Genomic DNA, 17,334 nt, shown 5'->3' on the forward strand with positions numbered 1-17,334 from the left:
AAAAAAAAAAACACTCCATTATTTGTCTGTGAGTCAAACAGGCAGTCATTGTACCAAAGTGGAATCCGTTGTGAGGCAGCGCAGCCCTGGCCATTGGTCCCCTGAGCTTCCTCTGAGCAGCAGAAAGGAGTGTCTGCTCCTTTAGGGGGACTGACTCAAGAAGGACAGTGGCCAGTTCTTCTCAGGCACATCCCAGCCCTTGGTTGCCCAGTGAGCTGAGATGGAAAGTTAGTAGCTCCCACATCTGTGAACCTGCCAGGATCCTGGGGGGCCACTCAGCTTCATATGGTGCAAGGCCCCCTGCACCACCACTCCTTCTGCCAGAGCAGGTGAAAATGCACAAACAGGATCGTGTTCTGTAAAATAATGAAGCAGGGATCACCAGAGGTCAGGGAAGATAGGGAAGAATTTTCAGACTTAGGGAAACTTTGCTGAAGGGGTCTGTAGTTTAGCAGGGGCCCTAATCTGAAACCATGTGACTTGACAACAGTGACACCCCTTCCTTCATACCACCCCATCGCCCCACATTGACCTTCTTGCACTGTATGCTTGCTGGGCCATTACTAGGAATGTGACACTATTCTCAACCAGACGTTTTATTAGGCGTGTGGTTTATGAAGCTCCTTTCCATGCATTTATTCCCTCATAGGTCTATAATGTGGATTTGTATGTTTTTTTTTGTTTTTGTTTTTTTAAATTTTTATTTATTTATGATAGGCACACAGTGAGAGAGAGAGAGAGGCAGAGACACAGGCAGAGGGAGAAGCAGGCCCCATGCACCGGGAGCCCGACGTGGGATTCGATCCCGGATCTCCAGGATCGCGCCCTGGGCCAAAGGCAGGCGCTAAACTGCTGCGCCACCCAGGGATCCCTGGATTTGTATGTTTACCTGCTTTTGCAAAAGCAGAAACCAAAGCCCAGCTCTGTTTTGAAACAGACTTCCCAGAAGTCACATGGACAGCAGGTAGTGTCAGGGACCAGCACCTCAAGCCTTGGTCCCCCACAGCCCCCCTCAGGCTAGGCCCAGCCCACCTCAGCAGCTGCTCTTCAGCCGCTTAGAGCTGAGGAACACACAGGTGTGTATTGAGATTAGGTTTGATGCTCTTTTCTTTCAAATTTCATTTTTCCAGGTTTCAAGCTCTGAAATCTCTGTTGGGCATTTGAGCCTTTATTCACTTTCTGTGTAAGTTCTTCAAACTCAACTTTTCTTTTTTGAAAGAACAGAGGCATCCCCTAGGGAAGGAGCCAAATCAGTATGGCACTGCCATGTCTTAGAGAAGCTGCTGGATGACATTCTTCCAGAACTCTCCATTCAGTCATCTTAAAAACATGGTGGCACTGGGCCTCCTGTTGCTGGCCGCAGGCAGCAGTGGTCAGGAAACCCACAGGTGCACAGATCTTGTCTTTTCTGCAGGCACAAGCTAAAATCTTGATTGTCATTTAAGTAAGGCATGTTCTCCTTGGACCAGCTACATGCCTGAGGAAGCCTACAGAAGGATCTTGCCTGGAGGTCCTACAGTGGTTGTCTTTCTTTAAGAAATACTGTGATGCTTTTCTTTTTTTCTTTTTTTTTTCTTTCTAGATATAAACTTGATTTTGTTGAAATTTTGGGGGAAAAGTTATGAGAAAAAGTCATTTAATCTATTACGGATTTTTAAATTCCATGAGACTAATGTTATGAAATGCACAACCTCCCGATTTGCTGACAGATTACTTTTTTCTCCAAAGGAGAAGGCCTGATTCAAAGGCTCCAAATCGAGCTGCTCTTAATATTATTTGTACTTTGCTCCATGCAGTTAAAACACCAGATGTTTGTGTCTGTGGCACTCAGGGGTCCCGTGTGGCTGCTCCTCCAGGGCTTTTATCGGATCGGAAGGGCACAGCAGCCCCTGGGCAGTGGCAGGCTTTGCAGCCTGAGCTGAGCTTAGGTTGGCTGTGTGCGAGCTGCTTGTGAGCTGCAGCTGCCACCTCTGATGCATTCAGGGAATCATCCATCCAGGGCCATGGGAGGCTGCTTTCCCGCAAACTCAGGAGGACCCTCTGTGGCCTCTTTCCCCCAGTGTGAAGCCAGTGGGGAGTCTGGCAGAGATACTGGCTAGTTCTATGTCTCGAGAAACAGATATGCCTGCTGGCTTCTCTGATTGTGGTGGGGCATAGAAGGGGGGCGGTGGTGGAGGTGCCTTCTGGGCTTGGGGCCAGCAGGAGTCGGGCTCCTCTCTAAATCAGATGATTGCTTGTGCAGTGGTAGCCTTCAAGGAGGCACAGGGGAGCCCTTCCTGGACCCTGGGGCCTCCGACCCAAGTTTGGCTCAGGTGACTGAGGATGTCAGGGCCTGGAAGTCTCCCTGGTTGGGGTCTGGCTTCCTCTTGTGGGAGCCACACAGGGTCCCCTGGCCTCCACTGTTGGGATGGCACTCATGCAGGGTCAGGATGCAGCAGCCTTTGGGCCTGCCTCTGTGTGTCTGAGACAAGCTTGAAGAACTGGTTGGGATGTTTCCTGAACAAATAAGTGCTTTTGCTATTGGAGTTCTCCCCCAGCCCTCAAGACCTCATGCCTGTGGCAGCTCCACTGCCAGAGTCCCTGGATTGACACCCGGGCCTCTGCCCCCAGCTCAGCTTTCTTGGTGCCCTTAGGCCTGGTGCTTGGCCCTGGGCTCTTCCCTCATCTGCCTCTGTCTCCAGTCTTGTCCCCAGGTGTCCTGAAATAGCATTCTCCAGTTGCAGACCTTTCTCCTACTGGCGTTGCTCCTTGCCTGTGAGATAGAATCCAGATCCCTGGGGCGTGTGAAGACATGGACTTACTCTAGTCTTGCTTCTCTCTGCTTGGAATAGTGAGGCCCTTCCAAGCCTCACTGCCTGTCCTCGCTGCCCTCCTTTCCCCGCCACCCTCGCTTTCTCCTCACCCAGCAGTGCCTGGCTGAAGCATCCCTTGCTTTGAAATCTTTTCTTGGCACTGCTGCCACGGTTGCTTCCTTGGCAGCATGCCCTCCGCAGGTTCCCTTTGTACGGATCTGCTGCATGGTTGCCATGTGGCCCATGTCTCCTCTGCCTCTTAGCTGGCAGTTCCACCTCCAACTTACCTTTCCAGGGACTGACTGCCAGGTACCCAGCGTGAGCTACTTTGTAGATGGAGGCCGTTGGGACCTGCCTGCCCTGGGCCAGGCCACCGGGCACCTGCATACACCAGCTCCTGGCGTTAAGCGGGATCCCTGTGATGGGCTGTTGCAGGGCCCAAGCCATAATCACCTCCCATTGATGAGCAGCTGTTGGCACCACCCTATTGGTCAAGTTGGCAAGATGTGAGCTGTGCGGGAGCGTGCCAGTAATGGGGAGAGCGGAGGGGCTGCTGCCCATAGCACTGGGTCCCAACACTGAGACCTGGCTGCTGGGGGTGCTGGTAGTTAGGCAAAGAGAAAACTCTCCCCAGAGGACTCCAAAGTTGACAGTGAGAAAGGAATTCCTAAGTGCCTTTTTGCAAGATGAGTTTAATTTTAGGTGACTGGACCTCCCAGCGTGGTCACAGAAAGGCACCTGGTTTTGGAATATGAGGCATTAAGCACATTATCCGGTGCTGCATGCTCCTTGGCTGGGGGCCCTGGGAGCAGAGGGCCATCTCCCATCACAGTATGTCCCTGCTTTACAGACATGTTGCCCCTTCAGCCTCATGACGGTGCAGACCAGGGTGCAAGGCAGTGTCTGTGGGCTCTGCTGCTCTATCTGCAGGGCTGGCTCCTGGGCACCACCTTTGTGTGACTTCCCTGTTCCTTTGGTGGGAATGGGAGGAAGGGCAGAGTCGCTTTAGCCCCCATGAGCCCCTCCTGTGACTGGGGCTTGAAGGTGGCTCTGTTGGTTGACTTTGCGGTGCTTTTTGGGCCAGGCATTGTTCCAGGCGTGTTGGGATTTCATCTTTCCAGTGAAGCTGTGAGAGAGGAACAATTGATTATTACCCCCATTTCATAGATGAGGAAACCAAGGCCAAGGATGCCCAGGTAGGCAGGTGCTGAGCTGGAAATTGAGCCCAGGCCACCTGGCTCAGGGGCCTTGTTCTGACCTTAGTTCCCCATTGCCCAAGGACAGAGGTGACCTGCAGGTCAGACATAGCCCACATGTGTGTTTGTTCAAGCCCACAGTGGTTTGATTTATTTACTTTTCATTGAATTCACTGTCAGCACTAAAGGTCAGGAGATGACACATAAAAATCTTATTTCCGGCTCCCCCTGGCAAGTCTACACCTCTGAGAGTTCTGGCCCAGACCCCATGGAAGCCGTCCCCTAGAAGTGAAGGAACACTCCAAGGAGGCTGGACCTCCCCCCCCCCCGCCCCCCCGAGGCAGACCTGTGCAGCCTTGCGGGGCCCAGCCCCTGGGGGTGTTAACTGGGTCCCCTGCCAGACGGGTCAGGATTACTCCAGAGCAGTGAAACCCTGGTCCTGTCTCTCCACTCTGCTTTCCTGCTACATCCTTCTTCCTCCAGGCCTTCCTGCTCACCCGTTCCTGGTATTTTGGACTCACCAAGTTGGGCAAAGCACGGGCTGTGGGAGCAGGCTGCCAGTGAGCTGACCTCCCTAGAATTCACTGCCTCGTGGTCTTTATCAAGTCGGTGGCTTAACAGATGAGATGTTGGTCTTTGACAAATTCATTTTAGTGCCTTAAGGTTTAACAATACCAAGGATTATTTCTCATCTTCGAGTATTTGCTGAAGATGTGTAACATGCCAGCCCGTGTTAGGTCCTGTGGGCATGTTACTTATTGGTGGGAGTCAGTGTGTCCATCTCCCAGGAACAGGCATCGAAGTAAACTTAGTGCCACTGGTTTGGTGAGAGGATCTTGAAACGCAGAAGTAAATGCAGTTCACACGGGGTCCAGAAGTTCTGGTTTATACTTCTGAGTACTTTTTTCTTTCATTTTTACTTCCCCTGATTTGGGGGAGAATAAAGACAGCCCCATTCTTCCTAAAAGAGCTAATTAAAAATTATAAAGTTTTGGCTCTCTAAATAAAATTTAAAAGATGGTGTTCATATGAACACAGAGAAGGCCATGGAAGTTTCTGTGGGGAGATTGGGCAGGGGGGTGGGAGTTCAATTTTGCTGTATGTAATTTTAGATTGTTCCACTTGTTCAAGTTTTCCTTACTTGGTTCACTAAAATATCTAATGACATTTAATATAATTAGAAAGTTTGCATAAAGGTGAATGGCACAGGATACTCTTGGAAACATTCTACAGACAGAGTGTGTTAGGGTCCGTCTCCCTGGCCCTCCAGGAGGGCATGCAGTCTGTCGAGACCACTGGGTATGTCTGTGAGGAAAAAGAGCTCCAAAGAAAATGTAGCTCCATTATTTAGATGTCCCCTCTCCTGCCCAGTGGTGCAGTAGGGACTATTGGGACCTAGAAGAAAGGAATTATGGACCATCCTTCTAGGTGGGACTTCAAGAGAGGCCTGAGCCCATGATCAGTGTGAGGCCTCTGTAGGGACATGGCCAACAGGGGTTCAGGGGGGCCTGCTTTGGGGGGGAAAATACAGTGTGAGCCGCATGTGTGAGCTATACATGTAATTGAGACTTTCCTAATGGCCACACGAGAAAAGGCAAACAAGAGAATTCATTTTAGTGATATATTTTTTTAACCCAGTTTACCCCAAGTATTATTTCAACATGCAGTCAATACAGAAAATTATTACAGTTTACATTCTATTTTTTATTTTTTCCACACCGAACCTTCAAAATCTGGGGTTTACTCGTACCTGTCGTACACGTGGGTTCGTGCTAGCTGCATTTCAAGTGCCCGGGAGCCACGCGTGGCTGGTGGCCCGCATATCGGGGCGCACAGTACACCTTGCCCAAGTCAGGAGGGGAGACTGTGTGGTGGTCGGCTTCAGAGAGGCTGTCCTGCCCAGTCCTACTCTGGCTATATCTTTGAAAGAGTGGACGTGCCTCTTCTGGAAAACCTTGGCAGTGAGCATCTAACAGGCTGAGGGGGAGAAGCAGGGGGCCTGTCAACGGTGGGGTTTTCTTGCAGTAGTGAACTCAACAGTGGGTTTTTGCTTTGTTTTTGGCTCAGCTGTATTCAGAATGCTTTTCCTGGTGCATTTAAGTTTGCCATTAAAATCATTTTACATATGTATCTCAGTGAAAAGAGGAAAGGCAGAAGGGAGCGTGGACCCACCTCCACTTCACTTTCATGACACCTTTGAGCTCTTAGGACTTTCAGGGTGGTGGTTTTTACTCTCCCCGGCTTCACCAAGGTAAGGAATTCTCCAGAGAAGGTGCTCATAGCAACCCACTCGCCCACGTCCCACATTCCCCCATTAAGGTATCAATGCTAAGTGCTTTGACTTGCGATGAAAATATTGTGACTAGTCAGTGAAAATATTATGACAGGCCAGAGACTTTAGGGTTGCCATGGAAACCTCCCCCATTCATTGTCCTCTGGGAGCTTGGTGTTGCTGGAGGTGCCTGGGCAGGCAGGCCTGTTGCCCTTCTGTTGCTTGTCTCTGCCCACCACCCCCACCCCTCCCACCCCCCTCCCCCTCCTCCCAGTCACTGGGCCATGGGGAAAAGCTGGGCCTCAACACGAGGAATTCCCCGGGCATTTCAGGGGTATTTGTTGCCAGCTGGGGCCCCTTGGTTCCCCCTGTCCTGTCCTCAAGGCTGCAGGAGAGCCTGCACAGTGAGTGTGAGTGCCCTGTGTGAGTGTGTGTGTGTATGGGGGGGAGGGCAAGGGGGCATCAGGAGCACTGCAAAAGTGACAGGTGGCTGTTGGTACCTGACTCTGTGCCCTTCAGGAAGTCACTCACGGACACGGACAATCAGGCAGGCCCATTGTGAAAGAACCCAGCCCAGCCTCCCCTCCTAAAACCGGCCTGAGGCTTCGAGAAGCCGAAAAAATTATGTTTGAGCCCGGATGTGTGGGAAGAGCCTTTGGTCCCTGGGACCACTGAGGTGCCGCCTGAGAGATGCGAGTCTTTGCTTTCCATCCTTCTCTCATGACCATGGGGTTGCGGCTGTGAGGTCTGTGTTCATGCAGGGCCCTGGGGCCGTAGGGCTTGGTCATGGCAGGCGGTGAAACTTGCTGGACCATGCAGGGTGAGAACTGGACCAAACACTTTGCTGGAAAAAGAAGGAAAGAGAAAAGCACCTTTGGGGAAAGTGTGCCTTGCTTAGTTCTCATTTTGATGATACATGGGGGGAGGGTACACCTCCTCCAACCCAGGAAAATAGCCTTTCTTTATTTTCGGGGACCTTGCCTCCTCTGCTCTCTTTGGGCAGTTGGGAGGGTTGTGCAGGGATCTGTCATCTGTCCATTTCCCAGCACTCTGAAAGAGCCCAGGGTTCCCAGGCAGGCTGTGCACTTGGCCTGCATAGCCCAGACAGCTGGACGGTCCTCGACTCGGCCTGGTCCCCGCTGCTTCGAGGCATGACCCGCTTGGTTGCTGAGATCTGAGGCTAAGTCCCTGCTCCTTCTCTCTCCCTGCACAGGGCCTCCAGACTCTGACAGCCCTCTCTACCTCCCCTACAAGACGCTGGTCTCCACAGTTGGAAGCATGGTATTCAACGAGGGTGAGGCCCAGCGGCTCATTGAGATCCTGTCCGAGAAGGCTGGTGTCATTCAAGACACCTGGCATAAGGTGGGCCCAACCCTCCCTGCTTTCCCCTTGGGGCCAGTGAGTTGCAGTACTTATGTGGTCCTGGGCCCCCAGTCACCCCTGAGTGATCCCATTGGGCTGGCCATGAACAGCTTGCCAAGCCACACAGAGTTCATATAACAGCCTCCACTTGCCTCTCTGGGCAGAACCCTGTCAGCCCCTCTCAGGCACAGGCTGCGTGAATCACCCTGCGTATGCCTCAGCCTCACCCTCTGCCTCAGACCCAGAAGCAGGAAGGCCATTACAGGCCAGGGCTGCGCTCTATGTCACATGAGCCTGAGGGTGAACGTGGGAGCTGAGGTCCAGCTGGCTTGTGTGCAGGACAGAAGGTTGTAGGGACACGCTCATGGTAGGGAGCCCTGTGACAGTCTCGGGAGCACCTTTCTCTGATGTCCCTGCCACTGGGGGCCAGTTCAGAGGCTGGCACCTGTCCTCTGGTGCGTATGGTGAAAGAGCTGTCCCTAGGAGATGCTGCATGGCACATGCTTGTTCCTTATCCAGAGTCAGAGCTGTAGGTAATTTTGCTGAAGAGTTTTGTGGCACCCTTGTGGTAGGTGATGTTGGCAGGTGTCCTGAGAGCCAGGCCAGTGACTCCTGCCCTGAGGCCAGTGGGGTTTACTTCCGTCCTGGCCCTCGCTGAGGTGTGGCACGTCAAACAAGTCACCCGGGCTGCCATGCCTCTAGGCCCACTGTACACGGGAACTGTTTAGACCAAAAGCTTTGGATATCTGGGGTAGTTTTTAAGAGCGTGGTGTTTCCCACTAACTTGGACCAATGGCGGCCAGGGCCCCTTCCTACCCCACTGACGGGCAATTAGTCATCATTTCCAGCTCGGTGCCCACCCCTTAGCTGCTGTGAGAAGCCTGCAGGCTGCAAGCTGAAGTGTGGAGATCTTGGGAGGGGAGGTCTACTCTGGGGATGGCGGCCTGCGGTGAGTCTGGGCCTCTCTCCTTGAGGAGACGGTGGCTGAGCAGGGGTGCGTTTCCCCAGAAGTGTGTGGAGTCATCTAGAAGCCCTGCCTCACTGCTGTCTGGTCATGCGTCTGGGTCTGGTTTCTGGAGCAAGCTGTTAACACTGCTCTGTGGGCACTCCTAGGCTACTCAGAAGGGTGACCCCGTGGCGATTCTGAAGCGCCAGCTAGAAGAGAAGGAGAAGCTGCTGGCCACAGAGCAGGAGGACGCGGCTGTTGCGAAGAGCAAACTGAGGGAGGTGAATAAGGTAGGCTGTGCGCCTGCCCGGCCATGAGCGGGCCGTGCCAGTGCTGCCCCAGGATCATGGGCTGGCCTTCCTGCCTGGGCTCCTTGCTCAGTCGGGCCTGCGGGCTTGTACCTGGCTTTCACGGTGGTAGGTCTGTGGCTGTGGAAGGCCTCGCTGTCTGGGAGCTGCCGACCTGGGACTGGTTCGCCTTTAGTGGCCCCTGTAGAGCTCTAGGGGGTGGGGGCTCCCTCCCATGACTACCTAAGAACACGGGGATGTGAACTTGGGGATTGGGGCCTTCAGTAGGTGATGGGCCATCGTTTTAGGGTATGTACCCTGAAAGGAGGTTGGGCCCTGTGGATCCAAGGTAGATTTGTTGAGAATTGGAGCAAAACTTCATGGGGAAGGGAAGGCAGGGGACGGCAGTGGAGGAGCTGCTTTTCTCCCTTCTCTGATGTCTGTGGAGCAGACCTGCAAGGAAACGGCTGGCTCCTTCATATCAGCTGAAGGCTTGCTGTCCACATAACATTTGCGCTTCATAAATGATAGTCACGGGTCCAAGCTGCCACAGTGAGCTGGGGGGCATCACTCAGGATGTGTCAGGATACATGGCACAAAGGCCCCCCCCTTCCCCCCACCACCCCTGTCAGAACTCCCTGGCCTTTTTCCTTCCCTCTCTCCTGGGGAGAGCACTATGGGGCTGGTTATACCCAATTTGAAAGCTGTCTTTTTCAGCAAAATTCTGTGGCTTGCTCTCACCCTCCCTCTGCTTACCTGCCTCTTCTGTCCAGGCAGCAGGCCCAGGGAGATGACCTAGGACTGGGGGTCTGGGCTACAGCCCTTCCTTGGGCCACCTCTATCTGCTTGTTTGAGAATAGTCAGAAACCAGGTAGGCTGAGTTTCTAACCTCAGTTGGAGGGATGCGGCCCCGAGCCAAATAGTGAAGTTTGTGTGGTGGAAATGGCAAGAGCAGAGGATGGGCCTTTGGATGGTAACTCATGGTTAATGCTCTACCCAGGAGAAAAGAAAAAGACAGGTCTCTGTGGCCTTCCTTAGAGCTCGGGAACCTTCTGCCCAGTGGACCCCATCAATCATCTCTGTCAAGACTGTCCATGTGTAGCCTTCTTCCTTTGTTGGGTAAATGCAGGATGGCTGGAGCCACTCGCCCTGCTCCCAGGAGCTGGCTGTGCAGCCTCTCTGCCTGGGCCGGTAGCGTGCCCTGGGCCATGAGTATTTATACCACGGAAATCCCAGCCCTCCCACCCTGAGGGCCAGCCAGCCAGCACACCGTTGGTTAAGTCTGTGGTTTCGGGGAGCCATCCTTCTGTACCCTGTTTCCGGACAAACTGAAAAATCCCTGTGAGATTCATTGACCTCCCCTTATCCCCACCCCGCCCCAAATAAAGTTCCAGTGGGAGGAAGTGGGAGCGAGTATTCCCACAGCTGCCAGGCCATGTGGCTGTCTGGCTAGTTGCTTGTACCTGCCCCCATGAATTTAGGGTGGGCTGGAGGTGTGATGAGTGAGTGCAGCCTCTGCCAGTCCCGGTGGCCTGTGTCTTCTCCATTGCTGGGGTCTGCGACCACCATGGGCAGGGCACCAGGGGCCTGGGGGGAGCAGACCCTGCAGGAGGCCCCTTGGATGCTGCCCCTCATGCTGGACGCTTACGGCTCTTGCTCAGTGGTGGCCCCTTGACAAGATTTCCAAAACCACATTGGCAGCCCACCTACAGATGCCCTCCCCACGTCCAGATGCGTTCCAGCTCTCGCCTGGTAGTGTCTCCCTATCTGCAAGCTGCAGGGCTCTGTGAGACACACAGGGACACACCCTTGGTGTGCATTACCCATCTCACTCCGAGGCATCCAGGCCCCCCTCCCCTGACCACACCCTCCTCCCTGCAGCCTGAGGAGGCTCTCTTGTGCTCCCAGGTGCTAACGTGGTCCTGTGAAGGCCCTCTGTAAGCAATGCCAGTAGCTCCTAATCCTTAGACTGGAGTCTGCACCCCTCAGCTCCCTCAACACGCTGGCCCTTCATTGCCATCCCTGGGCCTCGCCTCCTTACCCTCAAATGCCTTTCCCTGCATAGCTGGCTGACATTTTCTCCTTATGCTTGAAGACTCCTTTGGCCTCCCTCCTTCGAGAAACCTTCCACAGCCTCGCTTTCTTCTCCCTGCGCCACGGAGGTCATCACTGAAATCATGTGTCCTTGTGATTCTGTCCCCTGTGATTCTGGCCACCTTGCTTGGCTCAGCCCAGCAGGCTGCTTGTTCATGAGTGGCCGCTGAGGCCTAGGGCCAGCACACAGTTCAGAGGAAGCCTTCCCAGCCTTGGATGATGTATCTCCCCCATGGATCAGTGAGGTCTGCTTTAAAATAGGGATCATGACCCTCATCTTACCAAGAGAACTGAGAGTGAGATGCCCGCTTGTGTCAGAGTGGATGCACACTGTTGGCCACCTCTCTCGTTCCTATAGATAATCAATGAAGTGTGTCCCTTAGTGTGGCCCTCATACTCCTATGGGCTCTCACCCTGAGTGGAGCCTGAAGATGATGGTGTAAATGGTGAGGCCAATGGGTCCCGGGTGGTCTCAGGGAAGGCCAAGCACACACAGCAACTCTGGTACCCAGAGGCCCCCCCCTCATCAGCCTAGCTTCTCTCATACTCTCTGATTGCTCTTGTCCCAGCCAGGGGGGATACACTGGCCCTTTGGGATAGGTCTCCCTGGCAGCCTTGTCTTGGAGAGCAAGAGAATTTCCCAATTCTCTAGTCTCCTGCCCAGGATAGGGATGGGACAGGGCCTGGAGTCTTGTGAGACACTTGGTCATTGTGGTCACACAGGCCAGCTCGGCCCACACCAGTTGCCAGTCTGGGACAGAGGCCCTCTGGGCAGAGAGCACCCCCACCCCAGGAGCCTCTTTGCATCATCCTTCCAGGTGTCACTCTCTGCTTCCTGTGGCTTCCAGCCATTGCCATCTTTCAGGAATGACACAGACCCCAGCCAGCCGCTCTCCCATGACAGCTCTTCCCACCCTATGCTCTGCCTTTGCCTGGATCAGGTTCCCAGACCCAGCATCTTGTGTTCATCATGGGCATCTGATACTGACCAGAGCAGATGTTCCCTAGACTGCAGGGAGGACCAGAGCAGCTGTGCCAGAGACCCAGCCCCTCCAGGAGTGGGGCCAACCCCCTAGTCATGCTGGGATGGGCATTGTCTGTGTCCCCACCCCAGTCATCAAGGCTCACAGCCTCTGCTGTCCTGATACAGATTCTCAAGTAGGGCATCCCAGGGCCTGGATGTCAGGGCCCCAGCCTCGCCATGGTGTTATAACTCTAGCAGGGCTGAGTCAGGGATGCCGGAGAGCACAAGACAGTGACATGTTTACTCGGTTCCTTCTGTGTCTGCTATCTCCACATGGTTAAGGCCTGCCATGGAGGCCCCTACTGGTCAGGCCAGTAGGCTTTTCTGGGGACCCCTGTCTCATGCTGATTCTCTGCCATGGCTGGCTTGGTCTCTCTGGGAACTCAGGAGAAGGGGTCTTAAGCTCCCAGCCCCAGGTGACATCTGGGATGTGATGACGTTGGTCCTGCCTTCATTTTCTCCTAGGAGCTGGCAGCAGAAAAGGCTAAGGCAGCAGCGGGGGAGGCCAAGGTGAAGAAGCAGCTGGTGGCCCGGGAGCAGGAGATCACAGCCGTGCAGGCGCGCATGCAAGCCAGCTACCGGGAGCATGTGAAGGAGGTGCAGCAGCTGCAGGGCAAGGTAAGCTGCCAGTGGGGAGCACTGTCATAGGGCCTGGGGTGTGTGGGGGGGTGCCCATGGGGCAGGGGGTTGTGTTCAGAGTCTGGTTTGGTTTAGAGGGAGGGGCCCTTTCATCTGGCCAGATGTTGCCAGCCAGACCACCATGGGTGTGTTTAAAGGTCAACAACCAGGAAGCTATAAAATAGACTCTAAAGAGCGCTTTTCGAAAACATCCTGGTCCCAAGTGGGCAGCGCCACGTCCTGTCTCCTGGGTGCCGGCGAGTCAGTTCCCAGCCTCCATGTGACTCCATGGTCATGCCAGCTGGCTCTTCTTTCTCTGCTTGAGGCTGGGAGGAACCTGTAGAACCAGCGGCCTGAGCTGCCCGAGGCCAGTGGGGCCACCTGGAGCCACTGGGCCTTGTGAGTGGTGCTCTGCTTGTGCTGGGCCATGGCCTCCTCCCCACTGTGTGGCTCAGGACGCACCACAGGAAATCTGAGGGCAGGAAGCCAGCCTTCCTCGGGACAGTTGTAGGCTGTGGCTTGTGGCTGCATGCTCAGTGTCAGAGTAGTTAACCTGGTGACATCAGAGGCAGAATGCATGGAGTGGGTCTGCGGCTCAGGCCAAGCGCTTGCTGCCTGGAGGCTGTAAACAGCGAGGCTCAGGGGTGGGGGAGATCACCCTGCCTCTGATGCTGGAGCTGTGCCTTTCTAAGGGGTGTCCTCCTTACCCTGTGTGGAGAGGGTGACGCCCTTGGCGCGTTTGTTTGTGAGCTGGGACCTCACTGGCCTCACTTCCGAAGCCAGCTCCCTGTGAGGCCGAGTGGCACTCTGATGGCCCTTCACTGACTTTTCAGATCCGGACCCTTCAGGAGCAGTTGGAGAACGGCCCCAACACACAGCTGGCCCGTCTGCAGCAGGAAAATTCCATCCTGAGGGATGCCTTGAACCAGGCCACGAGCCAGGTGGAGAGCAAGTAAGCTCAGCAGCCCCATTCAGACACCACGAGGGCACCTTGTTGGGGCTCTGGAGCTCAGGAGGGGTCCCCTAGCCTCCCTTGAGGCTTTGAAGGTGCATTCTAGTTTCTTATGAGATGTGGGGCTGGCGTGGCAGCCTGGCATGGGCCCCACAGGTGAGTGCGTGGAGCTGGCTGTGCATTTGCATTCTGTCCCCACTGAGGGCTCTGGCCCGACACTCCACGCTGCCGTGTGCTTCTGAGTAGCCAGGCCTTCCGATGCACAGCTGACATCCTCACATGTGGTCAAGGCCCCAGGGAGAGCTGGTGAGCCCCAGCCTGCCCGGGCCCAGTGCCCACTTGTCCACACGCTCCTTGGGTGCTGGCTGGTGCTGGCATCTGGCCCTCCTGAGGAGCACATACTTCTTCCACGTCCATCCTCACCACATCCTGATTTGAGGCTTTTAAAAACTTCTGAAGGTAGCCCAGAATATCAGGGGCTTGCAGATTGTCCCGGTTCAGAGTTTGATGGTGATGCAGGGACCCACTGTAGCCTGAGCCCTTGGATTCTCCCTTGGGGACGGGGTCTCTGTGCTGGAAGGGACGTTTGTCCTCGGATGCACTGGTATTAAGTACTGCATTACAGCACATGGCCTGACCTGTTCAGTGGAGTCCAGAGAGTGGGCTGACCCCAGAAGGCTGCAGTGACCTCACTGAGTAAAGGGCGGGGCAGCTTTCCTCTGACTTCCTGACTTGAGCATTACAATCACAACAGGCCAGCCCAGATGAAGCCCCACTGTGTTTCCTTTTGATTCACACTTTCTTGCCTTCTGGGCCTGAAGCATCCTGAAAGGACTTTGTGGGCTTCCGTATCATCCCCAGAGCACCCTTTTTGGCCAAAAACACTGATAAAGGGAGAGGATGCTGGTATCCTCTGTCCTTTAGCTGCACGTCAGGTGGGGAGAGTGTCGTCAGCCCAGGAGCTGGGCCAGGAAGGGGAGTCTGTGTCCCTGTGTCTGGTTTTGTGGGGGGCGGGGGCTTCCCCCAGGGCAGAGTGTGATCTAAAGGCCTCCTCTCCCAGGCTGGTCTTTTCTGTCTGGAGATCCTCCCTGGGTGTGTCTAAGTGCACATCTTCATCCCCAGCCTGGTCTGTCAGCAGACTAGGGGTTTGGTAGCTGTGGTCTCCTTAGCAGCTACAAGCAGAAGGTGAACATGGGGGTGGGAGGAACGCTTTGGCTTCCCCTCTCATGTGGAATCCACTGCAGCCTCCTGGGGAAAGTGGTAAAGCCTTTAGACCTGTGACGCTAAGGTGCAGCCTCTGGCTCCCTTTGTGGAAGGTCTGCCCCACACCCCCACACCCGTGGGGTGGCGTTCCCAGGCCAGGGCTGGCATTCCCAGGGCTCCAGAGCAGTCCCAAGGAGCCACCCACCTAGCCTCCCACCTCCGTCCCACGGTGCTGGAGTCCAGCCTTTCATGGAAGCCCTCCCATCTTGAATCTTGGCCTTCGGGTGCTTGAGCTACCTACCCTGCAGAGGGCTTTGGGACGGCCACCCTGGTACAGCCAGGAAAAGCCGAGTGCAGAGAGGTAGGGCCCACCTACCCCTCAGCCAGCAGAGCACAGCTGCTCTTGGCTGGGTTTCTTGCCTCCACCTGGTCTGCTGCCACCTTGCGGGGCTGTGGGCAGTCTTGTCTGTCCCCTCTGTCTTGCCTCGTACTGTCCCTTGGCAGTCCTGCCTTGTAGAGGTGTCCTAGTCCTAGTGAAGGGGGCTGGTGTGCCGACCAGCTCCTCACCCTGGGGAAGGCAGGTTTTCACTTGCCTTTCTTTTTCTTTTTATCACGTTTTCTTCCTTCACTTCCGGACTTGTTACCAGTCCTGAGATCCAGTTTTTGCACAGTGTTGATTGCACAGTGTTGAACGGTCCATTTTGTAAAGTGCCTCAATCCCCCCACTTCCGGTGGCCTCTTGGCCTAGCTGTGGTGCAGTCATCCGGACAACTGGGGTGCATGGATCCAGCTGGCTGCTGACCCCCTCCCTGCCCCACACCTAGAGGGTACCATGGCCAAGTCAACTTGCATCTGGAGCATGTCTGGTCCTAGATCAGCAGGGAGGAAAAAGGTGTCTTGCCTTTTCTCTGAATTTCTAGCTGTTTCTGGGCAGGGCTCCCAGGGGACACTGTAGTGCACATTTTGCTCTGGCTCTATATGGTGTGTATACCATGCTGATAAAAGAACATCTTCACCAACACGCATAGAGCTCAACATGACTGACAGTTCAAGAGACTTCAGGGCTTGGGCAACCACTTGTGAAAGAGTAGGTGCCCTGGAGGGAAGGCTTGACCGCCATTCCCCATCACCCAGGGGCAGCTCTTGTAGCCGGTGAGAGCTGACACGAGGCTGCTTCAGTCTGTCAGTTGGGGGCTGGTGACTGTCTTGCAGGCAGAACACCGAGCTGGCCAAGCTCCGGCAGGAGCTCAGCAAGGTCAGCAAGGAGCTGGTGGAGAAATCAGAGGCTGCGCGGCAGGAGGAGCAGCAGCGAAAGGCCCTGGAGACCAAAACAGCCGCCTTGGAGAAGCAGGTCCTACAGCTGCAAGTGAGTCAGGGTAGCCGCCACCTAGGTGCCCCATTCACTCCGCCCACCAAGCCCCTTTGCAGAGAAGGGACAGAGCAGAGCTTGCTCGGCCACCTGGGGTCATCCTTAACAGCCAAGATTTTGACAGCAGGTCACCTGGGCCTGCTGGGGCTGGAACCTTCAGCCTGGACCTCCTTAGTAACAGTGATGGACAGTTCACGTGGGATGGGTGCTTTCAGTGTGGTAAGCATCGTCCTCAGTGCTTTGCAAGCATTAACTCAGCTAATTCTTATTGTCACCCAGTCAGGTGGGTGCTGTTACTGTCTATAGGTACTCGTAAGGAAACCTGAGGCTCAGAGAGGTTAAGTAACTAACTAGTCTGAAGTTCACATGGAGGCGGGAAGTGAGCCCTTGGGTCTAGCCCCAGAGCTGTTTCACCTCCCATGTTTGCCACCACCTGGGGTACCAGTCTCTGGCCTCAAGGCTGGGCAGATGTTCTTCCTTTTCAGCCTCTGGATGTGGTCTGGAAGCTCTCAACCTTCCCAGGAGACTGGCCGTTCTCCCCCAGAGTACCCTGAGTGACAACCAGGATGGCCTCAGCCTCAGGGCTCTGCTGCCTGTTGGCCTCATGGCTTCCAGATCCCCCAGCTGGCCAGTTTGGGGGCAGGATGCCTGGGATGGGGGAGCCTTGATGTCTTGCCTGCTGGGCATTTAGGAATGCTGGGGGTCTGCAGGGCTCTTTTCAGCTCAGTCACTGAGGTTAGGCTGCACTGCGTGGGGCAGTGGGCTATCTTACGGAAGGTAGCACATGGCAGATATGGTGATGTTTGAGTTTTGCAGGGGATCAAAAAGGAACACAGTTTAGATTGTTTGGGTGGAACTGAGAGGGATAATTTGGTATGTACTGACTTTCATGTGAAGCAGGTCTGCCCATACCAGTGAGATCAGAACCACTGGCCTGGGCCTGGCCATATTATGTTTCAAAGGTTTCTGGGTATTTCTGCTGCTTCTGGGGCTGGGACCTCCACTCTGGCCCCCAGCTTTGACCATTATGTTGTGCCATTTCTAAGGGACCGGGGCTCTCACCAGTAAGCCCCAAACTCTGAGCATCTTCTGTCCTCCCAGGCCTTGGGCTCCCATCCCAGCCTGGGGCCACTGAGAGTCCTGTCTCCCTTCTGATGCCAGAGCTTCTGGGAGTAGCCACCCACAGGTGGTGAGGGAAGGCAGGGCATGTGGCTGCTTC

The 17,334-nt window shown here is 54.8% G+C and overlaps 1 protein-coding gene across 14 annotated transcripts in view; it reads left to right on the forward strand.

Moving 5' to 3' along the window:
• The window catches only part of RRBP1 (ribosome binding protein 1), a 65,403-nt gene that overhangs the window by 32,210 nt on the left and 15,859 nt on the right, over window positions 1–17,334 (forward strand). For all 14 annotated transcript variants that reach the window (XM_049100568.1, XM_049100567.1, XM_049100576.1 and 11 more), the window contains 5 exons: window positions 7,474–7,622; window positions 8,736–8,858; window positions 12,439–12,591; window positions 13,425–13,543; window positions 15,959–16,112. In XM_049100568.1, coding sequence (XP_048956525.1) covers window positions 7,474–7,622; window positions 8,736–8,858; window positions 12,439–12,591; window positions 13,425–13,543; window positions 15,959–16,112 — 698 coding nt within the window. The remainder of the gene's footprint in view (window positions 1–7,473; window positions 7,623–8,735; window positions 8,859–12,438; window positions 12,592–13,424; window positions 13,544–15,958; window positions 16,113–17,334) is intronic.

This window comes from Canis lupus, chromosome 24 (genome assembly GCF_003254725.2).
Source record: "Canis lupus dingo isolate Sandy chromosome 24, ASM325472v2, whole genome shotgun sequence".
NCBI classification, from domain to species: domain Eukaryota; kingdom Metazoa; phylum Chordata; class Mammalia; order Carnivora; family Canidae; genus Canis; species Canis lupus.